Genomic DNA, 13,110 nt, shown 5'->3' with positions numbered 1-13,110 from the left:
CAGAGCTTGAAAGGATCAGCAGAGAAGAATGGGTGAATCTCCCAAAATACAGGTGTGCCAAGATTGTGGTGTCATACCCAGGAAGACTTGAGGCTGTAATCGCTGCCAAAGGTGCTTCAACAAAGTACTGAGTAAAGGGTCTGAATACTTATGTAAATGTGACATTTCCGTTTTTTATTTTTAATACATCTGCAAAAATGTCTAAAAACGATTTTTGCTTTGTCATTAAGGGGTATTGTGTGTAGGACTGTGGGGGGCGGGGGGGGGGGGCGATTAATCAATTTTAGAATAAGGCTGTAACCTAACAAAATGTGGAAAGAAGTTGAAAGGGGTCTGATGAAGCCGCCCCGTGTGTGGATGCTTTTTTCTCAAAAATCACATATATTTAAGTCCGGGACTGGCACAGAGCCCAATAGACATTGTCACAAAGCTACATAGTCATAGGCCTTCGCTTCACTGCTGGAGGGAATACATGGCCGTCCTTGATTGTTAGCTAGAAATAAATGTTTAATGAAATGTGTGTGGCACGAGGTAAAACGGTTTTCGATCAATTGAATTAATTTAGTGAGGTAACATGGTATCATAAGGGAATCGCTCAGACTGCACTTACCAGTAGGACTACTTTATCTCACACACTCTGGCAGAGAAGTAGCCTATGTGAGCACTTTAACATTAGCCTAAACATACAGTTAAACTATTCGTCATCAATAGATTAATGAACTTCAGAGATGATAGACTAGTTTATGCTGCGAACAACATGCTTTTATTAGCCTACCAGAATTGCCTACAAAAAGGTTTGCTATATAGGCCATCAATTGAAAGGTTTTAATTGTTATCATCTACAGTTCACAGTAAGGTTATTTAGTTTTTTTATATCTACTTGTTTGAATATATAAATATCAATGCATTATGTATATAAATATATATATATATTAAAAACAAATATATATATAAAAACACAAAATTATAACCTGCTGTGTGAATATATATATACAGTGGGGAGAAACAAGTATTTGATACACTGCCGATTTTGCAGTTTTCCTACTTACAAAGCATGTAGAGGTCTGTAATTTTTATCATAGGTACACTTCAACTGTGAGAGATGGAATTCTAAAACAAAAATCCAGAAAATCACATTGTATGATTTTTAAGTAATTAATTTGCTTTTTATTGCATGACATAAGTATTTGATACATCAGAAAAGCAGAACTTAATATTTGGTACAGAAACCTTTTGTTTGCAATTACAGAGATAATATGTTTCCTGTAGTTCTTGACCAAGTTTGCAACACACTGCAGCAGGGATTTTGGCCCACCATACAGACCTTCTCCAGATCCTTCAGGTTTCGGGCTGTCGCTGGGCAATACGGACTTTCAGCTCCCTCCAAAGATTTTTCTATTGGGGTTCAGGTCTGGAGACTGGCTAGGCCACTCCAGGACCTTGAGATGCTTCTTACGGAGCCACTCCTTAGTTGCCCTGGCTGTGTGTTTCGGGTCGTTGTCATTACTGGAAGACCCAGCCACGACCCATCTTCAATGCTCTTACTGAGGAAGGAGGTTGTTGGCCAAGATCTTGCGATACATGGCCCCATCCATCCTCCCCTCAATACGGTGCAGTCGTCCTGTCCCCTTTGCAGAAAAGCGCCCCAAAGAATGATGTTTCCACCTCCATGCTTCATGGTTGGGATGGTGTTCTTGGGGTTGGTACTCATCCTTCTTCTTCCTCCAAACACAGCGAGTGGAGTTTAGACCAAAAAGCTACATTTTTGTCTCATCAGACCACATGACCTTCTCCCATTTTAATCCATGACGGCGTAGTGTGTTACTAATGGTTTTCTTTTGAGACTGTGGTCCCAGCTCTCTTCAGGTCATGACCAGGTCCTGCCGTGTAGTTCTGGGCTGATCCCTCACCTTCCTCATGATCATTGATGCCCCACGAGGTGAGATCTTGCATTGAAGCCCCAGACCGAGGGTGATTGACCGTCATCTTGAACTTCTTCCATTTTCTAATAATTGCGCCAACAGTTGTTGCCTTCTCACCAAGCTGCTTGCCTATTGTCCTGTAGCCCATCCCAGCCTTGTGRAGGTCTACAATTTTATCCCTCATGTGCTTACACAGCTCTCTGGTCTTGGCCATTGTGGAGAGGTTGGAGTCTGTTTGATTGAGTGTGTGGACATGTGTCTTGTATACAGGTAACGAGTTCAAACAGATGCAGTTAATACAGGTAATGAGTGGAGAACAGGAGGGCTTCTTAACTGCCTTGTTCAGGGGCAGGACAACAGATTTTAAACTTGTCAGCTCAGGGATTTGATCCAATAACCTTTTGGTTACTGGCCCAACGGTCTAAACACAAGGCTACCTGCCGCCCCAACCTTGTGCTATCTTAAGTCTGCACAGACAACTAATGACCTTTTACACACTATCTGCTGACTTCCACGTATACAAAAAGGATGTGCTTCTCTATAAAATCTTTGAAGCGGCACTGTTCGTTGATGTCACGCCCTGACCATAGAGAGCTGCTTATTCTCTGTGTTGGTTGGGGCGTGACAGTGACTAGGGTGGGTCATCTAGGTGTTTAATGATCTATGTTGGCCTGGTATGGTTCCCAATCAGAGGCAGCTGTTTATCGTTGTCTCTGATTGGGGATCATATTTAGGCAGCAATTTCCCCATTGTGCTTTGTGGGATCTTGACTATGGATAGTTGCATGTTAGCACTATTGCTAGCTTCATGTTTCGTTTTTCTTCTGTTCTGTTTGGTGAGTTTATTATTTATTAAACATGTGGAATTCTACACACGCTGCGCCTTGGTCCAATCATTAAAACGATCGTGACGGTTGAGCTTTTCGAAAATGCACCGTTGAGTGGATAGTTTATTTTCCATTATACACACTTATAATAAAGTGTTGTTTGAAAAAATCTGCAGTCTCTCTTCCCTTTCATTAGATATTACACGACAACACCTTCTCATTCAAGGGTTTTTCATTATTTTTACAATTTTCTGTAAAACTATGAAATAAGACATGGAATCATGTAGTAACCCAAAAAAGTGTTAAACAAATCAAAATTATTTTATATTTGAGATTCTTCAAAGTAGCCACCCTTTGCCTTGATGACAGCTTTGCACACTTGGCATTCTCTCAACCAGCTTCTTGAGGTAGTCACCTGGAATGCATTTCAATTAAGAGGTGTGCCTTGTCAAAGTTAATTTGTGGAATTTCTTTCCTTCTGAATGCGTTTGGGCCAATCAGGCCAATACCCTAGATAGAGTTGCACCCCTAAAAACTAAAAACATTTGTCATAAGAAACTAGCTCCCTGGTATACAGAAAATACCCGAGCTCTGAAGCAAGCTTCCAGATAATTGGAACGGAAATGGCGCCACACCAAACTGTAAGTCTTCCGACTAGCTTGGAAAGACAGTACCGTGCAGTATCGAAGAGCCCTCTCCTGCTCGATCATCCTATTTTTCCAACTTAATTGAGGAAAATAAGAACAATCCGAAATGTATTTTTGATACTGTCGCAAAGCTAATTAAAAAGCAGCATTCCCCAAGAGAGGATGGCTTTCACTTCAGCAGTAATAAATTCAACTTCTTTGAGGAAAAGATTTAAATCTGCGTATTCCTCCAAAGCTCAGTTGTCCTGYGTCTGCACAACTCTGCCAGGACCTAGGATCAAGAGAGACACTCAAGTGTTTTTGTACTATATCTCTTGACACAATGATGAAAATAATCATGGCCTCTAAACCTTCAAGCTGCATACTGGACCCTATTCCAACTAAACTACTGAAAGAGCTGCTTCCTGTGCTTGGCCCTCCTATGTTGAACATAATAAACGGCTCTCTATCCACCGGATGTGTACCAAACTCACTAAAAGTGGCAGTAATAAAGCCTCTCTTGAAAAAGCCAAACCTTGACCCAGAAAATATAAAAAACTATCGGCCTATATCGAATCTTCCATTGCTCTCAAAAATCTTTGAAAAAGCTGTTGCGCAGCAACTCACTGCCTTCCTGGAAACAAACAATGTATACGAAATGCTTCAGTCTGGTTTTAGACCCCATCATAGCACTGAGACTGCACTTGTGAAGGTGGTAAATTACCTTTTAATGGCGTCAGACCGAGGCTCTGCATCTGTCCTCGTGCTCCTAGACCTTAGTGCTGCTTTTGATACCATCGATCACCACTTTCTTTTGGAGAGATTGGAAACCCAAATTGGTTTACATCTTATCTGTCGGGAAGATTTCAGTTTGTCTCTGTGAATGGTTTGTTCTCTGACAAATCAACTGTAAATTTCGGTGTTCCTCAAGGTTCCGTTTTAGGACCACTATTCTTTTCACTATATATTTTACCTCTTGGTGATGTCATTCGAAAACATAATGTTAACTTTCACTGCATTGCGGATGACACACAGCTGTACATTTCAATGAAACATGGTGAAGCCCCAAAATTGCCCTCGCTAGAAGCCTGTGTTTCAGACATAAGGAAGTGGATGACTGCAAACGTTCTACTTTTAAACTCGGACAAACAGAGATCCTTGTTCTATGTCTCAAGTAACAAAGAGATCTTCTGTTGAATCTGACAATTAATGTTGATGGTTGTACAGTCGTCTCAAATAAAACTGTGAAGGACCTCGGCGTTACTCTGGACCCTGATCTCTCTTTTTTAACGAACATATCAAGACTGTTTCAAGGACAGCTTTTTTCCATCTACGTAACATTGCAAAAATCAGAAACTTTCTGTCCAAAAATTATGCAGAAAAAATGTATCCATGCTTTTGTTACTTCTAGGTTAGACTACTGCAATGGTATACTTTCCAGCTACCCGGATAAAGCACTAAATAAACTTCAGTTAGTGCTAAATACAGCTGCTAGAATCCTGACTAGAACAAAAAAATGTGATCATATTACTCCAATGCTAGCCTCCCTACACTGATTTCCTGTTAAGGTAAGGGTGACTTCAAGGTTTTACTGGTAACCTACAAAGCATTACATGGGCTTGCTCCTACCTATCTTTCCGATTTGGTCCTGCCGTACATACCTACACGTACGCTACAGTCACAAGACGCAGACCTCCTAATTGTCCCTAGAATTTCTAAGCAAACAGCTGGAGGCAGGGCTTTCTCCTATAGAGCTCCATTTTTATAGAATGGTCTGCCTACCCATGTGAGAGACGCAGACTCGGTCTCAACTTTTAAGTCTTTACTGAAGACATCTCTTCAGTGGGTCATATGATTGAGTGTAGTCTGGCCCAGGAGTGTGAAGGTGAACGGAAAGGCTCTGGAGCAACGAACCACCCTTGCTGTCTTTGCCTGGCCGGTTCCCCTCTCTCCACTGGGATTCTCTGCCTCTAACCCTATTACAGGGGCTGAGTCACTGGCTTACTGGTGCTCTTTCATGCCGTCCCTAGGAGGGGTGCGTCACTTGAGTGGGTTGAGTCACTGACGTGGTCTTCCTGTCTGGGTTGGCGTCCCCCCCTTGGGTTGTGCCGTGGCYGAGATCTTAATGGGCTATACTCGGCCTTGTCTCAGGATGGTAAGTTGGTGGTTGAAGTTACCCCTCTAGTGGTGTGGGGGCTGTGCATTGGCAAAGTGGGTGGGGTTATAGCCTGCCTGTTTGGCCCTGTCCGGGTGTATCATCAGATGGGGCCACAGTGTCTCCTGACCCCTCCTGTCTCAGCCTCCAGMATTTATGCTGCAGTAGTTTATGTGTCGGGGGGCTAGGGTCAGTCTGTTATATCTGGAGTACTTCTCCTGTCTTATCCGGTGTCCTGTGTGAATTTCAGTATGCTCTCTCTAATTCTCTCTTTCTTTCTCTCTCTCGGACCACCATACCTCAGGACTACCTGGCATGATGACTCCTTGCTGTCCCCAGTCTGGCCGTGCTGCTGCTCCAGTTTCAACTGTTCTGCCTGCGGCTATGGAACCCTGACCTGTTTACCGGACGTGCTACCTGTCCCAGACCTGCTGTTTTCAACTCTCTAGAGACAGCCGGAGCGGTAGAGATACTATTAATGATCGGCTATGAAAAGCCAACTGACATTTTCTCCTGAGGTGCTGACTTGTTGCACCCTCGGCAACTATTGTGATTATTATTATTTGACCATGCTGGTCATTTATGAACATTTGAACATCTTGGCCATGTTCTGTTATAATCTCCACCCGGCACAGTCAGAAGCGGACTGGCCACCCCTCATAGCCTGGTTCCCCTAGGTTTTGGCCTTTCTAGGGAGTTTTTCCTAGCCACCGTGCTTCTACACCTGCATTGCTTGCTGTTTGGGATTTTAGGCTGGGTTTCTGTACAGCACTTTGAGATATCAGCTGATGTAAGAAGGGCTATATAAATAAATTTGATTTGATTTGAAAAAGGACACTGACATCGTGAGGACAACCAGAGAGTTGCACCAGATAAGTGTGTCATTGAGAAGCCTAAACGGTCCACGCGGAGACTCCTCGGAGACCTTCAAAACGTAATTACATCATTATATTCTGACCGATAAGAGCGGCAGTTCGGGACAAGGTTAGGGTTAAAATAAYCATAGCTYACAAATGCACCCAAATGTATATTTCTCTCGTGTACTTTCTCTTTTTCTCTCTCTTTCAAATCCCCATTTTGGGTAACACGCGTCATAGTGTGTTGGCCCATTGRACTAAGTTCTAATCAATAGCCTAGACTGTGTTTTGTGTATGTGTATCTTTTATTATCAGTTTAGCTTTCTAGTAAATAAATAATCAACTAAAATTGGTGTGGTACGAACTCATTGGTGGGACTCGGATGTGTGCAGATTCCCGGATTATGCGACGTTCAGAATGAGACTGTGGAGTTAATTGATTAATTAGTGACTGTTGTAAAATCGATATTCTTTGAGTAAATTTTCCCATGGTGCCCCAGGTTAATGAGGTAATAATTGCCTGATTCATTTAATCACGCAATTATAAACTGTTAATCATTCGATGAGCAGCAGTCGTCACATTAACTAATACAACGTCACGACAGCAGTATGGGGATGACTCCACCTAGCCTTCCAGTGAACTTAAGGTATAACAAACACCTCTAGTTCCATCAGAATCTACAAGCATCTTAATGGGTAGGAGCAATTGGTTGATTTCAGACCAGGCCATTGTTTCCAGAAACAATCAACTGGCCATGGGTTGGCCATTTTGAGGTGAGGTCCTATCTTATTTTGTTGAACCTTGATCTAGTCTTACTTTACTCTTGTCTTACTATCTCAACACACACATGATATCTCCTCCACAAAAACAGCCTGTCCTATCAACACACCATGTGGTATATCTAAATGATATAGCAATAACCACAATGATCCTTCAAAGAGGCACTACTTGTAAAAGACACCAGTCTCCCCCTGCCTTGTACTTCCTAGTCAGAGCACCTCTGTAATAGACTGAGGCTTTCCTTTAAAACTACATCTCCCATCATCCATTTCCTACACAACATCCTATTTCCTAAAAACCTTTCATGTCCTTTTTGTGAAGGACAGAGGTAATTCCCTTTTATGTTACCGGGGTAACAGCTTGAGTAAGCGTCCTTATCTTATACCCAGTTATCTGAATAGCAACCCCATCTGAACTCTCAATATGAACTCTCATTTCGTGTTGAAACGGAGCACGAGAAGAACTATGAGGCAGTCCACAGTGACCATTCCTTCCTGCAAATTAGAAGGCTAAAACATCCTTAAAAGCAAGCCAAAACGGTTGACTGGAAACTGTGGTCTATCTCTTTGTTTCTGGTCATGGAATTACAATACTGTAATTCAATGAAGGAGTGTACCCTTAATGATTTATCAAGAATCTGTCTTCCCACAAATAAAATAATAACTAGGGTCATGTTCAGCACAAACAAACGGAAGCATTTTCAAACAGAAAACAGCGTGAGCACTTTTATTGGTAGGAATCTCCGTTTTATAAATGTTCTCTTGATTCCTTAATGTGAATATATTTGAGGGTTCTGATAGTGTACCCGAGATAATACCAAAGGCTTTGCAGCATATTAAAGACACTATTCCTGGTCAACAGTGTGACCCTAATGCTTACTTGTTTACTTGTTTTTATTTTCCACATGGAAAATAAGTAACAGAGTTAGCCACTGATAATTTGGCAGATCATTTTTCATCCCCTTAATTGTAAAGGTTGGGGTAGGGTAATCTGATCCTAGATCATTAGTTACCTTCGACCACAGGACTCTCCAGTGAGGCCTTATCACCCTCTCCAAACACACTGCACCATTAGCTCATGCAGAATCACTGTTTCCCTCACACAATGTATCACACCACAATTAGAGATTCCATAGAATTAGGGATTAGAATACTCACATACTAGTAATTTAATAGGATCTTTATGGCAGGTTCATTCCTTTATTGATTTATTTTCCCTGACCTCCATTTGCTGTTACCTTAGTGACTACTGGTTTTTCTGGGGTTCACCAAGTCCACAAAGCACAGTGTTCTACCTGGGATCCAAGCTCCAAGTCTACAAAGCCCAGTGTTCTACCTGGGATTCAAGCTCTAAGTCTACAAAGCCCAGTGTTCTACCTGGGATCCAAGCTCCAAGTCTACAAAGCTCAGTGTTCTACCTGGGATTCAAGCTCCAAGTCCACAAAGCCCAGTGTTCTACCTGGGATTCAAGCTCTAAGTCCACAAAGATTAGTCTCAGACTACTCCAGTCCAGGTCACTATGATTTGAGCATTGTGCTTTGAGTGGACAACCTGAGGACACCATAGGCACATTAACTTCCTCATCAGTGACTCCATTTTGCATATTTTGCCACCCTCTCTTCAACATCTCCACTATGTTTGGATCAATTACTTGTTCAATCTTCATACTGTTTGATTTATTTGGATAAACAGTAGACACCAATACCTCTCCTTCTTTCTCTCTCCATCTTTTTGTCAGATGTATTAGTTCATATTTGTTAGAAATGTTTTCTCCGTCATGCAACTTTATGTCATGATAACTGTAATGTACAGGGTTGTGGTGGAAGTCGGGGCGGGTGCTATTCCAGGTAAATATCCTCTGTCGGACAGGAGTAATCTACAAATTCCTTATAGTACAACTGGAAGGCTTTCCTGTAGAAGAGACAAGAGGGGAGAACAGATCGGGGGGGTGGGGGATAGATAAAAAAAAGGTTATTCAATCACTCAGTTCCTTACCTGACAGGTATGACAACTCTCTACAGAAACATACACTCAGTGGTCAGTTTATTAGGTACACCCATCCTGCACCGGGTCGGAGCCCCCTTTGCCTCCAGAACAGCCTTAATTCTTTGTGGCATGGAAACTTTGCTCAATTGGTAGCAAAAGACCTAACGTGTGCCGTGAAAACATTTCACACACCATTGCACCACCGCTACCAGCCTGTACCGTTGACACCAGGCAGGATGGGGCCATGGACTCATGCTACTTATGCCAAGTCCTGACACTGCCCACAGCATGATGCAACAGGAAGCGGGATTCATTGCACCAGGTGATGTTTTTCCACTCCTCAATTGTCCAGTGTTGGTGATCGCGTGCCCACRGGTGCCACCTCTTGTTTTTAGCTGATTGGAGTGGAACCCGATGTGGTGTGGTTGTCTGCTGCAATAGCCCATCCGTGACAAGGACTGACAATTTGTGTGTACCGAGATGCCGTTCTGAACACCACTGTTGTACTGTGCTGTTATTTGTTAGCTTGCACGATCATCAACGAGGAGTTTTCGCCCACAGCACTGCCGCTAACTGGATGTTTTTAGTTGGTCGCATCATTCTCTGTAAACTATAGACACTGTTGTGTGTGAAAAGCCCAGGAGGCCTGCTGTTTCTGAGATACCGGAACCGGCGCGCCTGACACAGACAATCATACTATGCTCAAGCTCGCTTTGGTCACTCGTTTTGCCAATTCTAACGTTCAATCAAACAGTAACTGAATGACTCAATGCTTGTCTGACTGCATTATATAGCAAGCCATGTGACTCACTGTGTAGGAGCGAACCATTTTTGTGAACGGGAATGTGTACCTAGTAAACTGGCCTCTGAGTGTACTGGGTCAACTGCAACCAACAGGCAGAATTTAGCGCTGGATTTCTTAAAACGCTACTAACAGGAGATTACATGTTAAACCATTTGCTTGCAACCAGAAACCCACTAGCAGATCAGTTGATGTCAGGTTGTCACTGTTTCAAAATAGTTAGATGCCAGACAGCTGCGTCTAGGTTCTCTACTCTTGGCCCAATGAAGTATTGGGAACATTGAAAATAGCAAGGCTGGTAATAATAACACATATTTATTGTTAGAATATAGACCCAATGAATTGTAAGAAACTCCAGTACAGTAAACCCGAGCAGTGTATAGTTCCGTACAGGAAAATAAGGTATAGTTCAGTACAGTAGAAAATAGTTCAGTACCTTATGGTTCAGTAGAGTATAGTTCAGTAAAGTAGAGTACAGTACTGAAGTGAACTATTCTCTACTGTACTCTACTTTCCTGTACTGTACTGAACTATACTCGAGTTTACTGTACAGTAGAGTACGATAGTGTATAGTTCAGTACAGTAGAGTACAATGCAATATAGTTCAGTACAGTATAGTTCACTTCAGTACCGTACTCAACTCTACAGAACTATACTCTACTGAACTATACTGCACTGAACTATTTTGTACTGAACTATACTCTAGAAAGTACAGTATGGTATAGTACAGTAGAGTACAGACTGTACTGAACTCCACTCCACACAGACCAGGGAGGTTTTCCAATGCCTCACAAAGAAGAGCACGTATTGGTAGATTAGTAAAAAAAAAGCAGACATTGAATAAGCCTTTTGAGCATGGTGAAGTTATTAATTACTTTGGATTGTGCATTAATACACCCTGTCACTACAAAGATACAGGCGTCCTTCCTAACTCAGTTGCTGGAGAGGAAGGAGCCCGCATATGGATTTCACCATGAGGCCAATGGTGACTTTAAAACAGTTACAGAGTTTAATGGCTGTGATAGAAAACTGAGGATGGATCGACAACATTGTAGTTACTCCACAATACTAGCTAATTGACAGAGGGAAAATACATCTGTACATAATTAAAATATTCTAAAACATGCATCCTGTTTGCAAGAAGGTACTAAAGTAATACTGCAAGAATTGGGGCAAAGCAATTCACTTTTTGTCTTAAATACAAAGTGTTATGTTTGGCAACTCCAATACGACACATTACTGCGTACCACTCACCATATTTTCAAGCATAGTGGTGGCTGCATCATGTTATGGGTATGCTTGTAATCGTTAAGGAGTGGGGGGGGGGGGGGGGTTCATGATAGAATGAAACGGAATGGAGCTAAGCACAGGCAAAATCCTAGAGGAAAACTTGTTTCATACTGCTTCTCCATCAGACACTGGGGGATGAATTACCTTTCAGCAGTACAATAACCTAAAAAGGCAATGCCAAATATACACTGGAGTTGCTTACAAAGAAGACAGTGAATGGTCCTGACTAGCCGAGCTACAGTTTTGGCTGAAAAACGTCTTGAAAATCGATGGCAAGACTTGAAAATGGTTGTCTAGCAATTGATCAACAACCAAGTTGACAGAGCTTGAACAATTTTGGAAGAATAAGGGGCAAATAATTGTACTATCTAGTGTGCAAAGCCCTTAAGAGACTTACAGAGAAATATCCAGCTGTATCACTGTCCAAGGTGATTATATACATGTATTGACTCAGGGTGTGAATACTTATGTAACTAAGTGTTAGTCATTTAAATGTTGAAAGTTAATGAGAAATAATTCCCACTCTCTGAAACCTTATAACTATGAAATTGACTAGAATCATAAAGTTATAATTAATGATTGTGTAGTTTTTTTAGTCAGTAAAACAATATGTCTCTACAGTATTTTAAACACAGACTGTCTGAGCAATATTCGGTGCCGACCTTGGCTAGGGGCCACTGAGAGATTGGGGAAAGGACAGGGAAGTGATTCTCACGGGCCCTAATCTTTGTCGGCTGGGTAGCAGGACAGTGTGTGCGTAGGATACCTACTGTTTGTGTGCAAATGTATGTGCGTATGAATTCTGTTTGTGTGCAAGAGTATGTGCGTAAGGAGCTAGTATAAAATGAATGGTTTTGTACAACTAACCAGCGCTCTCGTGAATAAACATTTGACTATTGTAGACTGGGCCTCTGTCTGTTTTCATTCCAGTACCTTACAAATCCTGGTTAGCAGACTGAGTAGTTTAATCGAATTGGGTTATGAACCTGGAGAACATAATTCTCATGACACTAAGATGTCTTTGTACTCCATTTTCAATACATTTGCAAAAATGTCAAAAAACATGTTTTCATTTTGTAGCGTATTGTGTGTGGATGGATGAGAAAAATATATATTTGTTCAAGGCATAACACAATACAATGTGAAATAAGTCAAGGGGTATGAATACTTTCTGAAGGCACTGTACAAACGAATGCGTAATGTGCATGTAAGAGGAAGATGTGCATAGCTCACGTTAGTTAGCTTTAACTGTAGCCCATTTGGAATTTAGGGTCAATACAGGGCAGGCACATGGATGCTTGCTAGGCTTGTTATTTAATCATAGGATGTAGCTAGCTAGCCAATTCATTTCAATCCGTAAAAATATATAACCAAAACCTGAATTTGCAAGTTAGGTAGATGGCTAACATTTGGGGGCTTTGTCTGCTAACTCGAAACAACATGCCTGTTCTCCTAAAAGTTTGTGTATTTTCTAGGGCAAAAATAAATGAAGGATGGTACTTGTCTACTACAAATATAGCTATGGCTCCGGCAGCAAATAGCAGAAGGTATCAGCAAGCACTCGGGGCTCTCAGTGCAAGGGGCTTTCAGTGCAAGGGGCGTCACTACAGACACCCTYGTTCGATTCCAGGCTGTATCACAACCAGCCGTGATTGGGAGTCCCATAGGGCGGCGCACAATTGGCCCAACGTTGTCCGGGTTTGGCCGGTGTAGGCCGTCATTGTAAATAAGAATTTGTTCTTCACGGACTTGCCTAGTTAAATAAAGGTTAAATAAATAAATACAATTATAAATTCAACAATGTACACAGCTGGTTGCAGAGTAACGGTGTCACCGGCCTGAATCTATTCTGTAGTTAAAGTCCCTC

The 13,110-nt window shown here is 41.9% G+C and overlaps 1 protein-coding gene across 1 annotated transcript in view; it reads right to left on the bottom strand.

Moving 5' to 3' along the window:
• Positions 1-7,691: 7,691 nt before the first annotated feature.
• Positions 7,692-13,110, bottom strand: part of LOC112080729 (C-Jun-amino-terminal kinase-interacting protein 1-like) — a 74,616-nt gene continuing 69,197 nt past the window's right edge. Inside the window, exon 12 of the mRNA XM_070442674.1 lies at positions 7,692-9,076. Within this exon, the coding sequence (XP_070298775.1) occupies positions 9,004-9,076 (73 nt within the window). The 3' untranslated portion in view covers positions 7,692-9,003. The remainder of the gene's footprint in view (positions 9,077-13,110) is intronic.

The sequence above is a fragment of the Salvelinus sp. IW2-2015 genome, unplaced genomic scaffold (genome assembly GCF_002910315.2).
Source record: "Salvelinus sp. IW2-2015 unplaced genomic scaffold, ASM291031v2 Un_scaffold16461, whole genome shotgun sequence".
NCBI lineage: Eukaryota > Metazoa > Chordata > Actinopteri > Salmoniformes > Salmonidae > Salvelinus > Salvelinus sp. IW2-2015.
This window is presented reverse-complemented; position numbering and strand designations above follow the sequence as displayed.